The following is a 25,886-nucleotide window of genomic DNA, read 5'->3' as shown; positions in this document are numbered from 1 at the left end:
GACTTAAATTACCTGAACATTTTACGTTTTGGTAGTTGGTCACTTTCTCCTGTACGACTACGATATGCACAAATATTTCAATTTCATACTACATATTTCTGTGAGCCTAAGCGGCTCATTATTTAAAAATAGGTATCAAATTGTGGTAGACTGGATTCGAACTGAGAAACTCTGACTTAAGAGTCCGCGACACTAACCATGGGACCATAACCCGACACTAATATTTTAAGGTTGAAAAACACTAATGTACTTAATTCATAACAATAGGGTATTATCACTCGGGAGGAATATCTCATTTAACATTCTCAACCTACAAAGGATTGTGTAAGACTAGTTTTGTGTTTATAACAGCCGATATAATCAATATTTTCTCATCCATCATTTTCTATTGCGAAATTCACCTTCGTAAAAACGTTTTTTTCGTAAGTTACTAACGAATGACGTTACATAAATGAATCCACACTATTAGGTACTATTACAGCTCTATAAAGCAGATAAATAAAGGGATACGCCCCATAACAAACCGTAACGATGACGTAAAATTTGATGACGTATACTAATGTGTAAAGGCAACTAGCCGTAACTCAAGTTGCAACTGTTTAGCGTAACACGGCTCAAAGCATTCTTATAACTGGTCTCTATCATATACAGTCACAGATTTTGCTATATCTCTTTTCTTTACTGAGATATCCAATATCCAAGTAGCCGCAAAATTGTATTAATTTGATACATGTTTTGGCAAAAAGTATTATTTTAAGTTATTTTATTTTTTGACATCTCATCAAAGATGAAGAAGTGTTCATTTGATACATGTATTGGCGAAAAGCATCATTTTAAGTTTACTATAAATGCGTTTATCTCAAAACTACTGTTTTTAACTTGCGGCTATTAACCTTTGCATATTAGTATAGCGAAGTCCGTTTTTCGTTTTATCAAAATATCTTAAGTTTAAACCTTCATATCTCCCTTAGGTGTCTACAGATTTCAATAAGAATGTCACCGATAGTCTTGTGATTTTTCATTTTAATTTAATTTTCAATTTCAATTGATTTATTTATAGATAATATACACATTACAAACTTAAATTTAAATCGTATACATTAACAAAAATAGAAAATAAGCAAGAATACTATTGCTAAAGGTGTAGAAGAATCCAACTTCGGAAAACTCCTTTATTAGCCAATAACACATCATGAGATTGATCCATTGTTACATGTTTTTATTTCATCGCTAGAGCGGCCCCATTCCCAGGTTGGGCCTGTCGCTGTTTGCGTTGCTGTCGTTCATCACGACGTCGTTGTTGTTGTTGCCCCCGTTGAGCCCGGCGCCCCCCTCCCCGTCCGCGTTGCTGTGCCGCGCGGACACGAACATGCCCGGGGCGCCCTCAGGCCCCGGAGTGTAGACTATCTCCTCATCGTCTTCATCATCGTGCGTGTCTTCCGTATCCTCGGAATCATCATTACCTGACAAACATAAAAATGAATTGATATTTCTATTTTTTTACACACAACTACTGATTCTGTGTATAGGGCACTGCATCAAATTGATGAAATGTTAATTTGATAGCTTATTATATGAAGGAAAGCTGATCAATCCTGGTGATTTCCCATTTTCAAATCGCATTTTAATATGGTGTACAAAATACATATCATATGCACGCAGAAGTTTTTTAGCACCATATAGGTGGAGACTGACCGGAGCATTTCGTCGTAACATAACGTCGTAACATCGCTGACGGCGAGCATCAGCGAGCATCCGAAACTATGGATGGAGCGCTCGGCTCGCTGTACTGACTGCCTGAATGCTCGCATCGTAACGTGGTACGTTACGACGAAATGCTCCGGTCAGTCTCCACCTTAAGGGAAAGGTTCATAAAGTTCACGCTTGAAAACGATTGTTCAAACGAATACGCAGAGTCGGAGATATTTGTGCCGGACCCGCAGGTCACAGAGCTAAACGAGTCAAATAAAGAAATACAAACCTGGATTATCCAGATTTTGTGAATAAGTATTTGGACACACTCAAAATGTTGTAAATGAATTATCTGGTCAAATTATAAGCTTAAAAAAATAATAAAAATGAAAATGGTATTTTCTGGCGTTTTTCATGTGTGTGATTATAATACGGGATTCAGACCTCACATACTAATATAAGAGTTTCTGCTTAGTAAAAAAGCTTCTTTACATCTCACCAATAGATGTCTCTAGTGAAGTTCTAGTGATTCAAGAACAAGGTTTCTAAATTGGTTCATATATATAGAACTTCCAAGAATTTGAGTAGTGTGGTTGTCAATAATGGGTAGAATTGGTGAATGTTACACGTGTGTAAAGTGGCCACTTAAACCAGCCGATGACGGTCGTCAGCCCCGTAAATGCCCAGACTTCCATATTCTTCTTCATCTTTGATGAGATGTCAAAAAATAAATACAAACCTTCTTCTTCGTCAGTTTCAGCCTCTTCTTCCATCGGTTCAGGGGCTATTTTTCCCAGCGGGTTTATATTGATATATCTTTGACCCACGGATGTCAGCTGAAATAAAAACAGATTTAATCAAGTTAGTATTGTAAACTAGGTCTTTTTGTTTTAACATGTGGAACGAATGAGTGAGAAAAGAACGGTGAAACAAATTTATGAAGCGAATGTCGTTGGTAAAAGGAGCAGAGGAAGACCGAGAAAAACTTGATGTGATCAGGTATGTTAAATACTTGAAAGTGGTCAGGTCAGGAGTCGAAATAATCGGCGGGTATGTATGAGGAGATGCATGAATGTGAAAGAGGCGGAAAAAGTTTACAAAGACAGAGTGTTGTGGCGTTCTATTATCTCTGCCTACCCCTGCGGAGAAGCAGGATGATTAGTTAGTTGGTTTAAATGTGATATTCACAAATTGACCAGTGCATAAAAGTGTCAGGCTGTGGTCCCGTGGTTAGTGTCTGGACTCTTAAATCAGAGTTTCTCGGTTAGAGCCCACTCTACCACAATTTGATACCTATTTCTAATAATGAGCTGCTTATGCTCACAGAAATAGTATGAATTTGAAATATTTGTGTAAATAATAAAAACACAAATAGTTGTCCTTTTTTTTAAAATAAAAATAAAAATCATGATATTTACAAGGCATATTTACCCATAGTTGAAATTTTTGTTCTATGGCTGCAACCTCGACTTCTTCATCACACGGAGTGTCGGCAGTGAACCACCTTGAATCCACTATCCTTGGCGTGAGACTAGGGAAGTCCAAATTCATTTTTATTTATTTTTAAATACTTATATATACCTAAATGTTAACAAGTCTAACTTGCAATTAAAACGCGTAATGCTCTTCGTCAATTCTAGTTTTTACGCGACTTTTCAAATTAATAACAACTTTTGACAACCACAAACAAACGTCTTCGTTTTCTTGACAAAGGATTGTTTGTGGTTTGAAATGTTACCATAATGGCTAAAAAATATAATTTTGAATTAACGGGGCGTGATGTTACATTTTGACTTCTACTACTACTACTCCCATCACGCTGTTTCCCCGCAGGGGTAGGCAGAAAGGATAGAACGCCACACTCGTCTGTCCTGACATACACTCTTCGCCTCCTTCACATCCATATATCTAGTCATACATGCCCTCCAAACTTTTGACACCGCCAGATTTTAGGTTCTGATTGATCTGATCGTGCCAAGTCTTTATTTTGGTCGTCCTCGTTCTGTTTTCCCTCTCATATTCGCCACATATATTTTCTTAGTCATTCTCTCGCTATCCATTCGCTCCACATGTCCACCACCACCGTAAAGAACTCTAAAAAGAAAGTTAAATTTAAATGAATTATTTTATCTTGCGAGTACTAGAGTATGTTAATTGTATGATTACACTTTGTTAATATATGTTCAAGGATACTCCAGATCTAAAATATAATGATGAAGATAAGGTCAATTAGTGTAATTTGAAAAATATATAAATAAAACATTTTTAAATATATATTTATACATATCAACCGCTGAAAATATAACAATTAATTGAAGCCTACTTATTTAATAAAAATAAATGAAAATGAAATTGAATGATCTTTATATGGTAAAATTCTTAATATTACTGTTTATCTTAATATTACTACCAAACGAGGGAAATCCCATTCTAAGCCAGACACTTATTCATAAATAATTATACATAATGATTATCCGAAATGAAGTAGTAAGTGTATTTGGCTACCGAACTAATGATCCAGGAATCGATTTCCAGGGGGGTCAAAAAATATGTATAAAATATTTTTACAGCAGTGTTTATTGAATATTGTTCTGGAATGCCTAAAACATTAGATTGATCACACTGTCTTCATAATTAACAATCCAGCTAACATTGCGATGGTTTGATGCAATACCCTATGCGTCATCGTGTACAGATATGGGTCAAAAGAAGCATAGTATATTTTTATTTATTGCATTTTATTACGTAATTCTATAGGAACCACTATTTGAAAATATTTCATATTGCAACATTGATCATAAAAGAGGGGGTAAATAAGAATGGCGCCTCCTTTTCCGTGCTCAGTGACGTTTTTGTGAGCGTATTTTTGTATTGTAAGTTGAATATTTGAACAATAGAAACGAATAAAAACACTAAATTCCACTACTATAGATGTTCTTCCTTTCGTTTCGCCGTTTGGTCGACAGCGGCCCTCTCGCGTCCGAGCGAAGCGCTTTACATTGTTTTCCAATAAATGAAAGGTTGGGTTTCTATTATATTCATTCTATCTTTATATAGAGCGACTCGATCGCGGCGCCCGCGATAGTTTTTATTGTTTGCACGCTGAGTATTTTCGGTGTTAATGTTGAAGGACCTTTGCAGATAAGTTCGGCAGTTGCGAAGATATGCCTATGATAAGTCCCCTACAAGCCCGATCCGGTAATAATAGCAGCTCCCTCGAGAGTAAGAAGCGCGCCATGGGCGAGACGGACGTCGGCCAGGGCGAGTCGGACATAGCGGGAGTCAGAAGGCTGCTGTGGGGCGACGCCATCAAGGAGGACGTCTTTCGGAGATGGTCGCAGGGCTTCCGCTTCAGCAGGGCCGAGCCCAGCGCTCTGGTGCAGGACGAGGGGGGCCCGTGCGCCGCCATCGCCCCCGTACAGGCGTTCCTCCTCAAGATACTCCTGGCAGAGACCCCGGGGCATGGGTTCCAAGACTTGACTCCGGAAAAGTGTAATTCTTTACTAGTGCGTGCAATTTGTAATGTTCTGGCGCAGTGCAGTCCACAGAAGTTCCGCATAGGTATAATTATTTTATTTTTATTTTATTTATTAATAATGGTTCACAAACAATGAAAAACATATTAAAATAAATGAAATACAGTGCAATACAAATTGTTGGAATGTTTTTCATCAATTAGATGAGAACACAACAAGTTACAGAAACAGTAAAGGTGCAGGTTAAACACATATATACAGAATAGAAATTTGGTTGTAAAAAAAGGCTAATAACAATTAAAAGTAATGAAATAAGAAAAATACAAATAAAAGTTAGAAGTAAAAATTAAAAGTGAAATTAAACTACGCTACATAAGGTACAAAATTCAAGGCTCAAGAGAAATCAATTTGAAATTGATTTCACCAATCTGGTAATACACCTCTTGTATTTCTCCGTGCCATCATTAAATATGTCCATGGTGACATTATCAGTATATATATAACAATTATTTATTCTTATGTTTAACACGTTGACTGCCAACTACGAGATATACTTATGAATTTATTTATTGACTTGGCGTTTAATTTGTAGAACTCCATTTTAATTTATGTATTAATTTTAAATCAAACACAGATTTTTTGAGTCTACTAAGTTGTATTTTATTAACAAAAATCACATAAAAAATTATATTGTGACAATTGTTTCGCCTTGTTATGGCATTATCAAACGAATGTCATTCGTTTGATAATGCCCTAACAAGGCGAAACAATTGTCACAATATAATTTTTTATGTGATTTTTGTTAATAAAATACAACTTAGTAGACTCAAAAATCTGTGTTTGATTTAAAATTAATACATAAATATACTTATGTATGTTGTTTACTTGTACAAGAAGCCTACTACGAGTTACCTCGTCCCTTCATTATCACGATTTGTATAGCTACAAGAAAACTCGTAACATAACAGTGTAAAAATGAAAACAGTAAAACCCCCTATAACATGTTGAGATAGGTACCTCATTATCAGAGGAAATTTTATAAGTGCTTAATTTTTTAAATTGTATTTGTAAAAATGTAAATTTTGACCAGCGGAAAAGGCTGAAATGAGTCATTTCAAATTAAAATACAATTTAAAAACATTAACGCTCTACAACATTCTCATTGATAAACGCAGTACCTATCTCAACGTTATAAAAGGGTTTACTGTAGATGGCCTGAGCAAAGAAAATAAAAAAATCAATTTTTGCTTAAATTAACAGAAAATACATAGTTTTATCATTAAATTATTACTATGCACTGTGACATTATTAAAGTTTTTAATAATTTATTTATTTATTTATTGAACCGCTAATGCCTTTAACAAAATACATATCGCTCACTCCTTTCAACAACGTCATATATCAAATAACATGATTTTTCAGGAGATCGTTTTTAAAGTTTAAAAATATAATACAATGTATTTAAAATAAATATCAAGCCACTTTTTGAACTTTTTACTGTGCAACAGATCTTTTTAGGTAAAACCTGAAGGTTTTTTCTCCATTTGAAAAATATTTAGTATGTTTAAAAAAATAGTTTAACAATACCTTTTCTTCAAAATGCAAAAACAGCACTTTCTGCCCTGTAGCGGGTAAATATTAAGTTAAAAATATACCGCTTTTGCTGGGATATAGTACATTTTCTGGGCATTCCGAAAACATGCACAACTGAAAATTGACGAATTTTGATTTATGACGTTCTTGAAAGGAGTGAGCGATATATACAGTATCTAATATAAAAATACACTAATGAATACACTAACAGAGAAACAAAAAGTCTTAAAAATAAAATAATAATAAAATAACAAATAGTAAGCACTGGTAAATACTCGTCTCCGTCACACACTATCAGCGAGCAGCGAGAGAGAGTGAAATACAACGTTTAAATTTATCCATTATAACATGGAGAAGAAATGCTGAGAAAGTACAGACTTCAAGATAACAATATATAAAATAAATCTATACTTTCAAAAGCATTGGCTAACATGTGAAGCCGCGGAATCGGAGAGAACATGGCATAGTTTGCATTATGTACAAATACTGCGAATATAGATTTTAGCCTAGTAGCTCTTCGACGCACGCTAAGCTTTATTTGATTTAGGAGATCAGGGTTGATAATACAACATAATTTAATCAATTTGGCTCTATAGACTGGAATTGTGAAAAATTCCATGGCAGTCAATGTGTTAAAGCTAAAGCTAACTAACTAACTAACTAACCATCACGCCGCTTCACCGCAGGGGTAGGCAGTGAGAATCGAACGCCACACCACTCTGTCTTTGCAAACATTCTTTGCCTCTTCTACATTCATGCATCTCCTCATACATACCCGACGATTATTACGACTCCTGACCCTAAGCTAAAGCTATCCTGGCAATACACAATAGAGTCCTTTTTCCAACCTAATGTATGGAAGTGAAGCATAGAGTTGGCAAAAGAAGGATGAAAGTAGACTGAATGCAGTCAGAATGCGATCTCTCAGACGAATGTGATCGTTGTGATTTATTTGATCGTAATGTGTAATCACAAGTTTGATCTCAATTTTGTCATTTTAATGTGAAGGTTAGATATGTATATTTGTTTTGTATATCACAGCAATGCGATCCCTCAGACGAATGTGTGGCAAAACGATGTTTGATAGATGTTTGAATGATGAAATAAGGAAGGAATGCAAAGTGGAGATAAGCATTATCGATAAAATTAAGAAAGGTGCGTTGAGATGGTTTGGTCATGCGGAACAAATGAGTGTGGAAGGAACGGTAAAACAAATTTATGAGGCGAATGTAGTTGGAAAACGGAGCAGAGGAAGACCGAGAAAGACTTGGCACGATCAAGTATGCCAAATACTTGAAAGCGGTCAGGTTAGAAGTGGAAATAATCGGCGGGTATGTATGAGGAGATGCATGAACGTGGAAGAGGCGAAGAATGTTTGCAAATACAGAGTGGTGTGGCGTTCTATTCTCTCCGCCTACCGCTGAGGGGAAGCGGTTTGATGGTTAGTTAGTCAGTTAGTCTAGTTATTCTGCTGTACTAAGCGTAAGGAGGGTATCTAGCCGATAAAACCATACATAGAAATCAATTTCCATGTATGGAGCAAAACCACACATAGAAATCAATTACTGGCAGATTACTACTCTATTTGCGATTTGATTAAGCGCCCTTGAGGTAGTTTTTTTACGAAAATGACGCTATATTAGTATTCGGCTATTCATGTTACTATTCGGCTCAACACAGGCCATGCCTTAAGAGCCGTAATACATATAATAAATGTATATATGAAATGAATACTATGTACTATGTCCGCCTCCGTAGTGTAATGGTCAGCACGCTCGGCTACCGTTCTGGAGGTCCCGGGTTCGATTTTCAGGGGGGGTAAAATAAATATAAGTGATTTTTTCACTGTAATATTTATTCAATATTACCCTGGACTGGTACCTGAAGCGGAGGGTTGATCACCTTTCCTTCATGTGTAAACGATCAAGCGTTTATATGACGCAGTGCCCTATGCACCATTGGGGTGCGGATAAGGGTTTAATATTATTATTATGTATTATGAAAAATAAATAAATAAATAAAAATATATAAATAATCAAAATTTATTATTATTATTATTACGATATTCTTCTTGGATTTTATTAGTTTGGATCGTTCAATGTGTCATATCAGTGCTATTATTTATTTTTTTTACAATTTTTTTTAATTTTAAATCTATTTAAATGGTTATATACTAATATTATTAACATTTTTGTAAAAAAATAAAGTACGTAAAAATGACTAACCACAAAGTAAATGCTTTAAATATTAATAATATTGAGAAAGCTATCATATTTGGTATGCTAGAATTCCCGGGTTTGATTCCCAGGGGGGTCACAATGAAAAAATTTAAAATTGTTTGTTTTTACAGATTTTTAACATGCAAAATAAAAATAGATCTTTAAAGCGTCAGGTTATAGTTGGTAATTACTAATAAGATCACATATTCAAAATAATCTAAAAATATTTATTGATTTGGCGTTTAATTTGTAGACATTTTCAAACGAATGTCTTCGTTTGAAAATGCCATAACTAGGCGAAACAATTGTCACAATATTAATTTTTTATGTGTTTTTGTTAACCCTTTAACCGCGTTAACTTTGTTCCTGAGAGACGCCCGTGCGCGGCGGTATTTCGCCGTTTTTTAAATGATTACTTTTATCATGTATTTAGTTAAGAAACGATTTATTTTCCTAAACAAAAACGTTCAATGGGATTCATTGTGCCTTTTTGGTACTCTATAATACACTTGTGTCACATAATTCTTGAAATATATCGTAATATAAACAAATAAGATCGTAACATAAATAAATCAAAGCATGCATCGCGTGTCACTTTTACCCACTGGCGATGCGTAGCGTCGAGAGAGAGACAGATATAGGGCATGATTATGGCCTGAACTAATTACCGACCGCAAGAAAAATCAGGGATCTGTTCTTTTATTTATCCTTGTGATGTTACAAATTATTAGTCAGATATTTCAACAGATGTCATAAGGCCGAGGATTGACATATTATTTTATCCAAAGTTCCACACCATGAAAAAATCCCTCCAAGTTGAACTGAGGTTCGAAACTTGGAGCAAAGTAAAAACACATACGGTTATGTCAGCCGCGTACGGGGAATGTTTTGTGAAAACACATACGGTTATGCGAGCCGCGTGGATCCGGTTAATAAAATACAACTTAGTAGACTCAAAAAATGTGTGTTTGATTTAAAATTAATACATAAATTAATCTGAAAAGTTCACATTAGACATCTAACTTTGAATAACTAGAAATTTCAAAATTGTCAGTACATCAATACCCATTTTAAAAAAAAAATTATTTCTATATTAGGCATCTTCCAGACGCAACGTTTTGTATGGTCGTTAATAATTTTCAATCATTATGAATCATATTCAATCCAACATGGCCTTGCTTCTAAAAATTACCTTATACTATGTAAATATATGCCCATTACATGAATATCTTTAAAAAAAATATATAAGAGAAACTATTATACCATTATATTATTTTGAGAAATAAAAAGACTTTGTTTTTTTATTCACTTATGATCATATTTCATCATCAGCCTGTGTCCGTCCACTGTTGAACGTAGGCCTCCCGCATGAGTCTCCATCCTCTTCGATCCTCCGCCTTCCGCATCCAGGTCACTCCCGCTATTCTTCTTATATCGTCAGTCCATCTTGCAGGGGGTCGGCCGATGCTTCGTTTGCCAGTTCTTGGGCGCCATTCCAATACTTTTCTTCTCCATCGACCGTCGTCTCTTCGACAGATATGTCCTGCCCATTGCCACTCGAGTGTGCCTATTCGTTGGGTAGCATCCACTACTAAGTAGTGGATGATCATATTTATGACTTAATTAATTAATTAATTAATCCCTGAAGAGGGTGTGGCAACCCACACATCTATGGCAACTCGAACCGAGTGAATAACCGAACGCCCTACTGAGCCCGCAACGAGCTGAAACTGGCCCGTCACATTTCGTCACCGCCCGTCCTCTGATCGACACGTATTTCAACTGTTCTCATATTAGAATCACGCGATTATTCTTAAGGATTTCTTGATTGTAATTTTATAGAACTGAATAAATTTGTGTTAAAAGTAATCCGCTTTCATCTTGCTTCCCTTCTGTTAAATTAAATTGGTATTCAACTAGAAACCATAAAGGCAACAGGTTGTTGCCGAAACTAGTTGGTTGTTAATAAAAATGTGAGTGGATCAAAAAACAAAATCTTTTTATTTCTCAAAATAATATATCAATATGATCCACAAAATAAATATTCAAAACATATTATACCATTGAAAAAAAAACCTTGAGTGTAAGTCCCTCTCCAAGCACAAGACGGCTGTCCAAATTTAAAACACAGTAAGAGACATTTTTTTTGTAGTACGTTTTTTTTGCATTTATAGATTAAGTAGACTCTACTTAGTCCAAAAATGCAAAAAAAACGTACTACAAAAAAAAATGTCCCTTACTGTGTTTTAAATTTGGACAGCCGAAGAGCTCAGTCTCTTTTAGAGAGGCATAGCGAAACTAAAATTATAAGTTTGCCGTATGAATAATTGTATCAAATTGTATTTTTAAAAATGTAACTATATTAAATAAATAAAAAATTAAAAAATATGTTTGCTAACTAATCTGAAATAACAGCGCTGCTGAGGCCGTGCCCCGCCGAGGAGGGCTGCTCCTCCGAGGACGCGGGGGAGGAGCCCCCGTCCCCCGGGCCCGCCTCCCCCGGGCCCCCGCCGGGCGCGCTGCACTCGGACTCCTTCCACGAGCGCCTGCACGCCGAGGACTTCCCGGGCGGCATCCACGACGTCGAGCGATTCTACAGCTCCAACTTCCGAGTGCTCAGCGACCAGTACGGAGTCCTGCTGCTACTGTATTCGGCCATCTTGTCCAAGGGGGTCGAGAATGTCAAGCGGGAGCTGTCTGATCTATCGGATCCTCTTATTCACGGTACTTACGGCTACGGCTCGCAAGGTCTTATCAACCTCATGCTAACAGGCCGCGCTGTGGGCCACGTATGGGACCATGAGCAAAGAGTCGGCGGTCTACGCCTTTCGGGGATCGATCGCCAACCTGACGTCGGCTTCATTACGGTCATGGAACACATGCAGTACTGCACCGTCGGATCTTTCTATAAGAACCCGAAGCATCCTGTCTGGGTCATGGGCTCCGAGACCCATCTAACGGTGCTGTTTAGTTTCGAGAAAAAACTAGTGTCGCCTGAAACCGCGGCAGAGTCCGCCCGGCGGATATTCCGCTCATTCGATCCGGACGGGAACAACTTCATCCAGAGCGCTCTCTTGCAAGACCTGCTGTGCGCCGTGGACCTCGTGAGCGACCCCGAGTACGCAGACATAATGCGCAAGAAACTAGACTCGGAAAACCTCGGGATAATTCTTCTCAACGCGTTCATGGAGGAGTTCTTCTCGGGGCAGCAGCGATCGACGCCAGACACTTTTGCGCTGTTCCATTATAATGGGCTGGCGCGGTCCAACCCCGGCGGAGAGGTGGCGTTCCGTGCGGGCAGCGCGGTCCGGCTGGAGGGGGACCTGCGCGCGTGCTGCGAGGACCCCATGCTCACGTGCCTGCAGACCAAGTGGCCCGGGCTGGAGGTGAGCTGGCAGGGCGGGAAGCCCCCCTCCCTCAACTGACGGCCCCCCCGACACTGTACATACATTCTCGACTAATTTAACGATCCCCATTATATTATATATATATATTTTTGTTGTAACTTTCCAAATTTGAGCGGACACTCGGACGAACGGTGCTTCTGATCTCGCGATGGCGGACGAAATGTGGATTGAATAAAAGACGACAATCTTATCAATATTTAAACCGCTAACCTTGTGATTTTTTTCTCCATTGCATCACTTCACACTACTTTGTTTTAAATCAAATTATGAAGTCAGATTGCGGTCTCCATTCTGCCCCAACTGGATTCAAACATAAATATACAATTCCATTAATTGATTCGACAGTCACTTTGTGGTACAATCTATCAATTTTTAATTAATTTTTTACTTAGTAAATACCACTATTTCTTAAAATCTACCGTGACACGTGTTTCGATGCATTCCGCATCATTTTCAAACACTAAGTAAAACATTAATTAAAAATAAATAAACAAATTTATATATTTACGTTTGTTTTTTTTAAGGAATAACCCGTAAAGCCTCTACTTTTAGAAGATTGTCCGCAGGTAGGATAGTAAGGATAGGGAAGGTAAATGTGAAAAATACATCACAAACACCCAGACCGATTGAAAATAAATCTTTCTTGAATTCATTCAGCACTTGGCGAGAATCGAACCCACAATGCTATTTTCTTGTGATTAGTATACTGTAGTTACTTGTGATTAGTATACTGAGGGTCGGGCGGCAGACTAGCAGAGTATAATTCGGGTCAGGGTTGATGAAAAAACAGCCTGACAACAGTGTGTTGATATTATACGATTTAAGTAATTTTGAGAATTATTTCCAGTGCGTTGTTCTTCAAACCCTTATCCGCACCCCAATGGTGCATAGGGCACTGCATAATATAAACGCAGTGTTTTCTTGATAGTTAACACATCAAGGAAAGGTGATCGGCCCTCCTCTAGGTACCAGTCCAGGGTAATATTGAATAAATATTAGAGTAAAAAAATCACTTTATTTTATCCCTCCTTGGGAATCGAACCCGGGACTTCCAGAACGGTAGCCGAGCGCGCTGACCATACATAGTAGGATGTACGTAGGATAAAAAAATCAGTACGCCAAGTAGAAAAACAGACAACATCATGAGTGTGTCCAAATACTTGTTCACAAATCTGGCTTATCTCCAATTATAGGAGTTATTTTTGTATTATTTTTTGACATTTCATCAAAGATGAAGAAGAATATGGAATAATGGGTAGAATTGGTGAATTCATTTATTGATTTGGCGTTTAATTTGTAGAACTCCATTTTAATTTACGTATTAATTTTAAATCAAACACTGATAATGCCCTAATAAGGCGAAGCAATTGTCACAATATAATTTTTTTATGTTTTTGTTAATAAAATACAATTTAGTAGACTCAAAAAATCTGTGTTTGATTTAAAATGAATACATAAAAATTGGCGAATGTTACATGTGTATCATAAAGTTATCACTTAAACCAGCCTATGACGGTCGTCAGCCCCGTCTACCCAGACTTCCATATTCTTCTTCATCTTTGATGAGATGTCAAAAAAAAATGTTTTAATCTGCGTTTGGTCGTTAGTTTTCCATCAAAAAGCCAACTGGTCGGTTTTTTGTACTCAATGTGTGATTCAGATGAGGTCGCATTTGATTTGTACGGTCTAATTTGGTTTAAAACGAGTGTGGAGTGGTGTTTTTACAAGATTTAAATCACGCAAGGTTTCCGTGTGTGTGAAACGATAAAGCTGCGGGCTTCAAGAGATTGGGAAGAGACTGAAATTGGTTGAACATAGTGTAAAATTATTATTTTTTACGAAATATCGGTACAGGATACATTGGCAGCATCGGAACTAGAGTATTATCGATCCTTGTTGAGAATCTCCAAAGTGTATTGTGAAAACGGGCGGACTCCGGTGACCTCCTCCCGGCTCTGCACACCTTGTATTATTTCATGTTTTCCCGTTACTTCTGCCTTGAATCCGTAACCCAGTAACCTTAAATATCCTTGATTTTTAACATTGCAAAAAAAAAAATAGTTTATAATTGAAATATTTGAAACAATAATCATGTAATTTTTCTTTTAATTGCTTGAAAAAACACCTTATTATCAAATTGCTATATTTCGCTGGTATACTGGCAAAAAATGTCTACTCTAAAATCCCTGTTATTTAAAAAAAAATTGACATTACAAATATAAAAATAGTTTATAATTGAAATATCTGAAACACTAATCATGTAATTTTTCGTTTAATTGCTTAAAAAAACACTTAATTATCAAAATGCTATATATCGTGGGTATACTGGAAAATAACGTTAACTCTAAAATCCCCGTTTGAATAATCCCTATTATTTAAAGCTTTTAGCCTGAAGAAAATTCAATTCTATTCACACCCTTATCCACACCCGAATGGTGCATAGGGCACTGCATTATATAAACATAGTGTCATCTTGATCGCTAACACACGAGGGAAAGGTGATCAGCCCTCCGCTTCAGTTACCAGTCCAGAGTAATATTGAATAAATATTAGAGTGAAAAAATCACTTGTATTTATTTTACCCCCCTTGGGAATCGAACCCGGGACCTCCAGAACGGTAGCTGGGCGTGCCGACCATTACACTAGGGAGGCGATAGAAGAAAATACCCGCTATTAAACTTAAAGTTGAATTTACTTTTAAAACCGCATATATCGCTCACTCCTTTCAAGAACGTCATAAATCAAAAAACTTGATTTTTCAGGAGAACGTTTTTAAAGTTTAAAAATATAATACAATGTTTTAATAATAAATATCAAGCCACTTATTGAACTTTTTACTGTCAAACAGATCTTTTTAGGAAAAACCTGAAGGTTTTTTCTCCATTTGAAAAATATTTAGTATATTTTAAAAAAATTGTTGAACAGTACATTTTCTTCAAAATGCAAAAACATCACTTTCTACCCTGGAGCGGGTAAATATTAAGTTAAAAATATGCCGCTTTTGCTGGGATATAGTACATTTTCAGGGCATTCCGAAAACATGCACAGCTCAAAATTGACGATTTTTGATATATGACGTTCTTGAAAGGAGTGAGCGATATATGACATTTCAAACTACTTAGTGTATTTTGCCAGTTTATAGAATGTTGTAAACATTGTAGTATACATCATTAAGTCACAATTGCATATTTTTGAGTTAACGTTTTTTGCCAGTACACCCACGTTATGTTGACTGGTTTCGTATGTAAGATATATATATACAGTGGAACCTCTCATAATGAGCATAATTCGTTCCAGAATCTTAATCGCTAAACGAAACATTTGTTTGGTTTTACTGACGCGGAAGTGAATATTGTAAAAATGGGACTTATTTATTGTAACTGCAGACAGTTGGTAGAATTCCATATTGAATTGTTGGGTAATATATCCAAAATAAAACAAGGTTTGTTGGATTGAATTCTACATTTATTTATGTACATGTTAATACGTGACGCGTTTCGTCTTCTTAGGACATTATCAAACACTCAATGTTTTTGATATGTATTTGATAATGTCCTAAGCCATTTATGTGTTTGATAATGTCCTAAGTCCTTTGGCATTATCAAACACTCATCATTATCAAACACTATGACATTATCAAAAACAAATGTGAGTGTTTGATAATGTCTAAATAAGACGAAACGTGTCACGTATTAACATATAATAATAATAATAATAAAACCCTTATCCGCACCCCAATGGTGCATAGGGCACTGTGTCATATAAACGCAGTGTTATCTTGATCGTTTACACATGAAGGAAAGGTGATCAGCCCTCTGCTTCAGGTACCAGTCCATGGTAATATTGAATAAATATTACAGTGAAAAAAATCACTTATATTTTTTTGTTTTTAATAATAATAATTAATTTTTTACATTCTTTCAGACTCTTTTCATTCTTCATACATTCAGGCATCTCATCATAATAATAATAATAAAACCCTTATCCGCACCCCAATGGTGCATAGGGCACTGCGTCATATAAACGCAGTGTTATCTTGATCGTTTACACATGAAGGAAAGGTGATCAGCCCTCCGCTTCAGGTACCAGTCCATGGTAATATTGAATAAATATTACAGTGAAAAAATCACTTATATTTATTTTACCCCCCTTGGGAATCGAACCCGGTACCTCCAGAACGGTAGCCGAGCGTGCTGACCATTACACTACGGAGGCGGACAATACTTAAATAAATGTAGAATTCAATCCGACAAAGCTTGTTTTATTTTGGATATATTACCCAACAAAAAGGGACTTGCCCGTACTCTGTAACTGTTATACAAAATGTCACTCATTAAGAGGGCTACTTTTTCATAATTTTTTTGCTTGCTATGCGAATCACTCGTTATGAAAGGTTCCACTGTAAATCGATTTTATAACAAACCTATTTTTTTTTATTTACAACATTTTGGATGTGTCCAAATCCTTGTTCACGAATCTGGGTTTCTCCACTTCTTTTTGACATCTCAGCACAGATTAAGAAGGATATGAAGATCTGGGTATTAACAGGACTGGTTGAAGTGATCACTTGAAATCAAATAATAAATCTCATGACGCTTTACGTTCAGGTATTCTAAGAGTTATCCAAAAAAGTGTGGTCGTCAATCATGGGTGGAATGGTGAATGTTGCACATGTGTAAAGTGATCACTTGACAGGCGCCGCGGCGTAGTTGGGAAGACGTTCAACTGCGAAACTGACGTCGCAGGTTCGATTCCCGCCAATTGCAAAATAAATTCAAGAAAGATTTATTTCCAATTGGTCTGGGTGTTTGTGATGTATTTTTTACCTGCAGACAAGCCTATTAAAGTAGGAGCTTTTAACCAGCCTATGGCAGGTCATAAGCCTTGTAAATATCCGGACCTCCATATTCTTCTTCATCTGTGTTGAGATGTCAAAAATGCTATTATAAGTTATAAAAATAGGTAACGTTGACAATATGCTTGAAAAGTAACTAAGCTAAGATTATGATAACCTTGCTTGAGTACACGTGTGATCCATACATTCCATCTGTGTATCGGTCGGTTCATCTCTTCATTAGCTTGTTGCGGCCGTAAGATGTGGCGTTTGAGACATTTTCTGATGAAATACAGTAAAACCTCGATATGACGGACTAATTGAATTGAATTGAACAGAAAATTATGCGTCTTAAGACGCTTTAAGCAGTTAACTGGTTAACAAGACATTTAACAAAAAAAATATTACATTTGTATGGACTTTTTGTCCCTTATATCCGAAGTTTGTTAAATAGTGGTACGTTATATCGAGGTTTTACTGTATATTTTTCATTAACCTTTTAACCGCGTCAACTTTGTTCCTGAGAGACGCCCGTACGCGGCGGTATTTCATCGTTTTTGAAATGATTACTTTTATCGTGTATTTAATTAAGAAACGATTTATTTTCCTAAACAAAAACGTTCAATGGGATTCATTGTACTTTTTTGGTACTCTATAATACACTTGTGTCACATTATTCTTGAAATATATCGTAATATAAACAAATAAGATCGTAACATAAATAAATCAAAGCACGCATCGTGTGTCACTCTTACCCACTGGCGATGCATAGCGTCGAGAGTGAGACAGATATAGGGCATGATTATGGCGCTGACTAATTACCGACAGCAAGAAAAATCAGGGATCTGTTCTTTTATTTATCCTTGTGATGTTACAAATTATTAGTCAGATATTTCAACAGATGTCATGAGGCCAAGGATTGACATATTATTTTATCCAAAGTTCCACACCATGAAAAAATCCCTCCAAGTTGAACTGAGGTTCGAAACTTGGAGCGATGTAAAAACACATACGGTTATGTCAGCCGCGTATGGGGCATATTTTATGAAAACACATACGGTTATGCGAGCCGCGTGGATCCGGTTGATATATTTTTTAGATATTTTCTAACCCTTAATGACTGAATTCAGAACTAAACATGTGGTGCCAAAAATGAGAGTACTTTTTCAAAAACGACTCAATGGCAGCATGCCAATACGCTGATAGTATGTGTACCGTACACTAGTATCACGCACGCTCGGGCAATATAAAGGTTACTCATCTGATATTGCACTATGGCATTCTTCTTGGCGTCTACTTTGAAGGTGAACCGCCTTTCCGAGTTGTGAGCTGCGACAGTTTTAAACTTCCCGCCAAATATGCCGTTGCGACATCTAGACCCAAAGATGGCCGCTGCGTAACACCGCCAAGAGTGCAATGCGTTACTTTTCCAGCATACAAGTATGCAGTGGAAGCTCTTATAACGAGCATTATTCGTTCCAGAATCTTATTCGTTAAGCGAAACATTTTTTAATTTTGACTGAAGTCCCGGATCACGAGTGAAAGTCGTGAAAAGGGGACTTTCTCTGTAACTCATTATGTGAAATTCTGGTCGTTAAGTGAGCAACGAGTTATTAGGAGTGCTCCTTATGAGAGGTTCAACTCTACTCTCTTTTACATGTATACGTAAATTGGCATAGTGTGAGTGAAACGCATCGTATACTAATTCTATCAGTGTATTAGTATCTACCTGTACGCTTGTCGTTGGAATTCATAAACATTTTATACTTAGGGTGGTATTACAGTTATTTTCTTTAAAAAGAGATATATTTGTGTTTTTATTATTCACACAAATATTTCAATTTCATGCTATTTCTGTGAGCCTAATAGAATTATTAGAAATAGGTATCAAATTGTGGTAGAGTGGGTTCGAACCGAGAAACTCTCACTTAAGAGTCCGCGACACTAACCACGGGACCGCAACCCGACACCAGGTATGTAAGAACTTGACCGATACACGGATAGAATATGTATATATATATATATATATATATATATATATATATATATATATATATATATATATATATATATATATATATATATATATATATATATATATATATATATATATATATATATATATATATATATATATATATATATATATATATATATATATATATATATATATATATATATATATATATATATATATATATATATATATATATATATATATATATATATATATATATATATGTTTCTTTTGTTATAATTTTATAAATGAATGTTGTAAAATGTGCCCTTGGCACTTGAAAACTCAGTAAGGGCACATTATTGTAAATCGTAATTCTTTATATGATGAAATATATATATATATATATATATATATATATATATATATATATATATATATATATATATATATATATATATATATATATATATATATATATATATATATATATATATATATATTTTACTTGCACTATGGCAATTTATGTATGGTGCGAAAGGGAGTATGGCTACACACTTACAATGAAAAATAATCCTCATGAATTGCATTGCACGTTAGGTTATATTCTTTAAAATAAATACTAAATTCCAAAGAAAAAAATTGTTTCACATTCTCGATTGGTCCAAACATTTTTGAAATCTTTGCGTGAAACGCCAAAGTTCAAAGGCAAACTCGTAATTGAAGACTTTATTTATTTTTTAATAAAATGCTGACGCGTTTGTGCCTGAGTATTTATGCTTTAATTATTATATTTCGTTTACTCCAGCCAATGAGCATCCTATGGGTTATATACACTCGCAAGGAAAATAGGATAAAACTTTTTTTTTTGTGAGGTCAAGGGATCTTGCATCCTTTATGTCACTGCGACCATATTAGGTCTATTGTGACTTCTCTGTGTCATAGCTCACTCTCAAGATCCACCCGAGTCATGCACTCACGACCCGTCTTGGTGTTAGGAGCTTCATCTTCTCGGAGTCCAGTAGTGGCCCTCCAAGGATGTAACTTGCTCGTCATATAAAATGGTTTTTAACACAGCTCATTCGGGGCCTGTCCAGCGCAAGTTAACCACCCTACTCTCGGGTTATTTTCTGACTGAATTCTGTAGAAAAAAATATTGTTTCAAAATTAATTATGAGTTGTGTAACATATCGCTCACTCCTTTCAACAACGTCATATATCAAAAATTGTCAATTTTCAGCTGTGCATGTTTTCGGAATGCCCAGAAAATGTACTATATCCCAGCAAAAGCGGCGTATATTTAACTTAATATTTACCCGCTACAGGGCAGAAAGTGTTGTTTTTGCATTTTGAAGAAAAGGTATTGTTATATAATTTTTTTTTTAATAAACTAAATATTTTTCAAATGGAGAAAAAACCTTCAGATTTGACCTAAAAAGATCTGTTGCGCAGTAAAAAGTTCAATAAGTGGCTTGAAATTTATTTGTAATACATTTTACTATATTCTTAAACCTTAAAAACGATCTCCTGAAATATCGAGTTTTTTTTTATTTATGACGTTGTTGAAAGGAGTGAGTGATATGCGTAGTCAAATTCATCTCCTCTTTTAACATTCCCTTTTTGATTGGTTTAATTATAACAAAATTGTATTAACTTAGCCTTAAAAAAATGTCATCTTCAATTGATTTTTTAATAATTTTTTAGTGTAGTTTACATAATTAATCTACCCTCATCCATGCCCGACCACTGCTGACCCTTATCCATACTCAATGGTGCATAGGGCACTTCATTATTTTGATGCAACATTTAGTTGATCATTAATTGTGGGAAGACAAGGCAATCAGTCCCTCGCTTCATATGTATGATATTAAATCAATAATTCTTCAATGTTTATTGTGGACCTCCTGGGAATCGAACCTGCCATCTCCAGCATGGTAGCCAAATGCGGTAATCACTGGAGGTATAATCCAAACTGCAATAATAAAAAATATATTTTATCATTTTTCATTTGTCAGTAAAATGCGGTATATCTTCATCGTTCAATTTGAATGTACCTTTTAAAAATTGGCTGGAGTAATTGGCTTCCACATTATCAATGAATTTTTTTTAATTTACAAATATATCGTAGTCATACAGGAGAAAGTGACCAAGTGAGTTGTTTTACAAAAACATGATCATTGACTATTTGATTTTTTTACTAGCTTAATATTGCCCTGAAAAAATCCCAAAGGATTTTAAACTTGGTAGTATAATATATTGACGAATATAGAATGTGAAAGAGGAGAGGATACTGCACGATAAAGACCTCTCGCTGCGCTCGAGGCATCGAGATTGTGAGAGAATTCTTCAATTGAAATTTTCGGCGCGTGAATTTCAGTTTTTGCGCAAAAAACGTTAGCTAAATAATAAGGACTTGTTAAAAATGACTAACTGCATTAGCGTTTATTTTTTTGCCTAGCAAAAGTGACTTGAATGGCCCTCCTGAACATTTTACGTTTTGGTAGTTGGTCACTTTCTCCTGTACGACTACAATATGTTTTTTTTTTTACTGAAATTAAAGACATTGTAAATTTTAGACACTTATTTTTTGTGAAAACAGTGAAAAAAAAAACAATCATTAGCTTCTTATTTATAATTTTGTATTCTTAGAATTCGTCTTTGTAGTTGGTTATTAGTTCAACTGGCATAGAACATTTATGTACCTAGCATGTTGTGAATTTTACAGATTATAAATAAATATTCATATTTATTAATGAATTTGTGTTTATTAAAAAATAAATATTCATATTTATTAGCCCGTCCGGGGTGAGCTTCTGCGGAGAAAACTGTATCTGGGGAATGAGTGTTTTTTTTCAATTTTTTGTTTTTAATAATAATAAAAATAATAAAACCCTTATCCGCACCCCAATGGTGCATAGGGCACTGCGTCATATAAACGCAGTGTTATCTTGATGGTTTACACATGAAGGAAAGGTGATCAGCCCTCCGCTTCAGGTACCAGTCCAGGGTAATATTGAATAAATATGACAGTGAAAAAATCACTTATATTTATTTTACCCCCCTTGGGAATCGAATCCGGGACCTCCAGAACGGTAGCCGAGCGTGCTGACCATTACACTACGGAGGCGGACATTATAATTTTTATGATTGTCAATGCCATGAAGCAACATATTTTCTTGAATATAAAAATATATTTACACCAGTAAACATGATTTATATCAAAAGAATCTATGTTTTATTTCGTGGGTTTTCTTCGACCATCATACGATGACCTTACACAAACTTTGTTCCAAGTAAAATGTTGTGAGTACAGAAAAATAATTTTAAGTGAATTGTCAAAATATAACCACAGATGGCAGTACAAGTACCATTTTAGAAATAAATGTCACGGAGCTTTAGTTATAAGGGCAGCCGTTTATCTACTCCCATACTCCTTTAAGGAAAGTTTTGATTGGACGACCGTGTACGCCCACACTCCCGGACAGAGTCATTTGATAAATATTAATATTTATTTATGATTAAATCAATATGACGCCTTGTATTTGATAACAAACTGTTCGAAAATGCCTAGTAATAATAGAAAATAAAATTATATTAGATGTACAGCCGATCTATTGCGTGACATCATCTTCTGCTAACGGAGTACGGTAAGGATATGAACAATTGTGTCTTTATTTATTGATTTGGCGTTTAATTTGTTGAAATCAATTTTTAATTTATGTATTCATTTTTAAATCAAACACAGATTTTTTTTAGTACAGGTGAAGACTGACCGGAGCCATTTCGTCGTAACGTAACACGTTACGATACGAGCATTCGTATAGTCAGTACAGTGCGCCGAGCGCTCCATCCATAGTTTGGGATGCTCGATGATGGTCGCCGCGAGCGATGTTATTACGTTACGTTACGACGAAATGCTCCGGTCAGTCTCCACCTTCCTAAGCTGTATTTTACTATCACATAAAAATTAATATTGTGACAATTGTTTCGCCTAGTTATGGCATTTTCAAACGAACATTCATTGTCATAATATCAATTTTGATGTGTTTTTTTTAAATAAAATTCAACAACATTTTGAGTGTGTCCAAATACTTGTTCACAAAATCTGGATTATCTCCAATTACAGGAGTTATTTTCATATTATACTAATATAAGAGTTTCTGCTTAATAAAAAGTTTCTTTACATCTCACCAATAGATGTCTCTAGTGAAGTTCTAGTGATTCAAGAACAAGGCTTCTAAATTGTTTCATATATACAGAACTTCTAAGAATTTGAGTAGTGTGGTTGTCAATAATGGGTAGAATTGGTGAATGTTACACGTGTGTAAAGTGATCACTTAAACCAGCCTATGACTGTCGTCAGCCCCGTAAATGCCCAGACTTCCATATTCTTCTTCATCTTTGATGAGATGTCAAAAATAAAATAAAATTCAGCTTAGTAGACTCAAAAAATCTGTGTTGGATTTTAAAATTAATACATAAATTGTGTCTATCTTGATATTTGCAAAACCTGTTTATTTGAATGTATGTTACATCTCTCGTACGAGTTCTGAAAAACTAAGCTGTAAGAGAGTTATTTTATTTATTTATTTTTACATTGAATTTATTTCACAGTGTCATAGGCTAACCAAAAATAAAGTTATACGGTGGAGTGCGCTTATTGTGTTCATCTTGGAACCCGTTTGATTTGATAACATCAAGCAGAAGATGGGATAAATGGATATTTAAACATTGTCAAAAACAATGTCATTTTTGACAAAAATACAGTAGAAATATCCGGAAATCCGAACAAGATTTTGAAGAAAAACATTTGCAGGAAAATAATTTAAAAAACACGTAAAAACTGAAGAACTCATTTATTATTTCATGAAATTATTATCTTCTTCTTCTTCTAACCCTTATCCGCACCAAATGGTGCATAGGGCACTGCATCGTAGCGACGCAGTGTTATCTTGATTGTAAATTGCATGAAGGCAAGGTGATCAGCCCTGCGCTTCTTGTACCAGTCCAGGGTGATATTAAATAAATATGAGAGTGAAAATCGGCCATATTTATTATTATATGAAATTATTATTTACAACCTAATTTAGTTTAAAATTTATTTAAAAATGAATAAAGTATACAGTACTGTACCTGTACCTGCTACTCAAGTAACGTTGCAAATGATATATACATACAGTGGAATCTCTCATCATCATCATCTTCTAAAGGCAGCGCCTTGTTGTGTCAGCCACTTGTCTCTGTCAGTCGCCATCCTCTTGAGCTGCGAATAGGAGGAGACGTCCATGAGCCGCTTCAAATCCTGGAAGTATGAAGTTCTTGGGCGGCCTCTTGTTCGTTTTCCCAAGATTCTTCCTTCGAAGATGTTGCTAAGAAAGGTGCTATGTCTAATTGAGTGCCCTATTAGCTTGGCCTTCCTCTTCAAAATATGATTTATAAGCTCTCTTCTTTCTTTTACGTCCTGCAACACCTTTTCGTTGGACTTCCTTACGACCCATGATGTTTTGGTCATCTTCCTCCAAACCCACATCTCAAATGCTTCAAGCCGGTCTTTTTCGTACTTTTGGATAGTCCAGGTTTCACACCCATACAACAAAACACTCCAAACAAAAGCCTTTATGAACCTCTCATAACAAGTACATAATTCGCATGACGAGCAAAAAAAAGTGAAAAAGTTGCTCCTTTTCACATAATTCAGTTACAGAGAAGGGGCAAGTCCCTTTTTCACGACATTCACTTGTGAGCCGGGACTTCCGCACCAGTTAAAATAAAACATCTTTCGCTTAATGACTAAGATTCTGGAACGAATTACGCACGTTATGAGAGGTCATATAGTACTTCATTATCATTAGAGATGAATGTACAAGAAAAAACACATAACGTCTCCTAGTATGTAAAATTATACGGGAAGAATCTAATATACATTTGCTGGAGGTTTCTGCTAGTAAAATCTTACCAATTTCAACCATTTTTTTTATTACAAAATACTTTTTTTTGATAATTGTTTATGGATTGGCTGTTTATGTTAACAATAAGCCATTGATAACATTTTCAATGATCAGAATGAGCGAAATCCACTGTATAAAATTTATGTATCATCAATTGTGATAAAACTGATATTATGTTAATAATGTTCAACTGTCTGTTATAGATATTTCAATGTGCCCTACATAAAGTGCTCTAACTACATTTTTGTACATTTTGAGATATCCGGTGTACGTTATCAACTGACCGTTATCTATAAATATAAATAAATAAATAAAATCTGTAAAGTAAATTATGCCTAGTTTTCAGGCGTATAAGACGCTATCTACATCTTTTCAAATTGAACTGAACTCCTAAAACGCCAACTACTGAATTTTGGCAAAGCATAAAGTTCTAAAACGATTTTACATTATTTTAACGTGTTTTTGAATGGATAATACTAGTTTAGAATTTCAGATAAAACCGTTAATTAATAATAAAAAAATACGTTGAAAAAATCTCTCACCTGTAAAGTAACAGATTTGTAGATAGAGTACTTTACGTAGGGGCCGTCGATTTTATATAAAATAGTTTGAATTGTAAAGCCGTCGAGAAACTATGCGAAGAAATTCACAGATGTCACTATAAGTCCTATTTTTTTATGATGAAATTTAACAGTGCTCGAATTGTATGTTTGCACGAAACATTTTGTCTATGCCGCTTTGTGACATTTTATTCCAGACG

At 35.4% G+C, this 25,886-nt stretch overlaps 2 protein-coding genes and 1 long non-coding RNA gene across 4 annotated transcripts; 1 reads left to right on the top strand and 2 right to left on the bottom strand.

The window, feature by feature from the left end:
• Window positions 1–1,003: 1,003 nt before the first annotated feature.
• Window positions 1,004–3,415, bottom strand: LOC148300812 (uncharacterized). Its single transcript, XM_088274294.1, has 3 exons — window positions 3,124–3,415; window positions 2,432–2,528; window positions 1,004–1,463 (listed from the first exon to the last, which is right to left on the bottom strand). The coding sequence occupies exons 1-3, from the start codon at window positions 3,241–3,243 to the stop codon at window positions 1,231–1,233; spliced, it is 450 nt and encodes a 149-aa protein (XP_088130420.1). The 5' UTR covers window positions 3,244–3,415; the 3' UTR covers window positions 1,004–1,230.
• Window positions 3,416–4,499: 1,084 nt separating this feature from the next.
• Window positions 4,500–13,396, top strand: LOC148300811 (ubiquitin carboxyl-terminal hydrolase MINDY-3 homolog). 2 transcript variants are annotated; one of them, XM_088274291.1, is made up of 3 exons: window positions 4,500–4,712; window positions 4,834–5,253; window positions 11,396–12,885. In XM_088274291.1, exons 1-3 carry the CDS (start codon window positions 4,706–4,708, stop codon window positions 12,403–12,405), a joined length of 1,437 nt encoding a protein of 478 aa, XP_088130417.1. In that variant the 5' UTR covers window positions 4,500–4,705; the 3' UTR covers window positions 12,406–12,885. The 2 variants fall into 2 exon arrangements, with proteins under 2 accessions (XP_088130417.1, XP_088130418.1); XM_088274292.1 differs by having other exon boundaries at window positions 4,505–4,565; window positions 11,396–13,396.
• Window positions 13,397–20,453: 7,057 nt separating this feature from the next.
• LOC148300810 (uncharacterized) lies at window positions 20,454–25,604 on the bottom strand. The gene is made up of 2 exons (XR_015838882.1): window positions 24,803–25,604; window positions 20,454–24,363 (listed from the first exon to the last, which is right to left on the bottom strand). It is a non-coding gene; the product is annotated as an uncharacterized LOC148300810 (long non-coding RNA).
• Between the last annotated feature and the right edge of the window lie 282 nt (window positions 25,605–25,886).

The sequence above is a fragment of the Brachycentrus maculatus genome, unplaced genomic scaffold (genome assembly GCF_059751285.1).
Source record: "Brachycentrus maculatus isolate JH-2025_06_01 unplaced genomic scaffold, ASM5975128v1 h1tg000653l, whole genome shotgun sequence".
Lineage (NCBI taxonomy): Eukaryota > Metazoa > Arthropoda > Insecta > Trichoptera > Brachycentridae > Brachycentrus > Brachycentrus maculatus.
The sequence above is the reverse complement of the archived record's forward strand: the minus strand, read 5'-3'. Positions and strand labels throughout refer to the sequence as shown.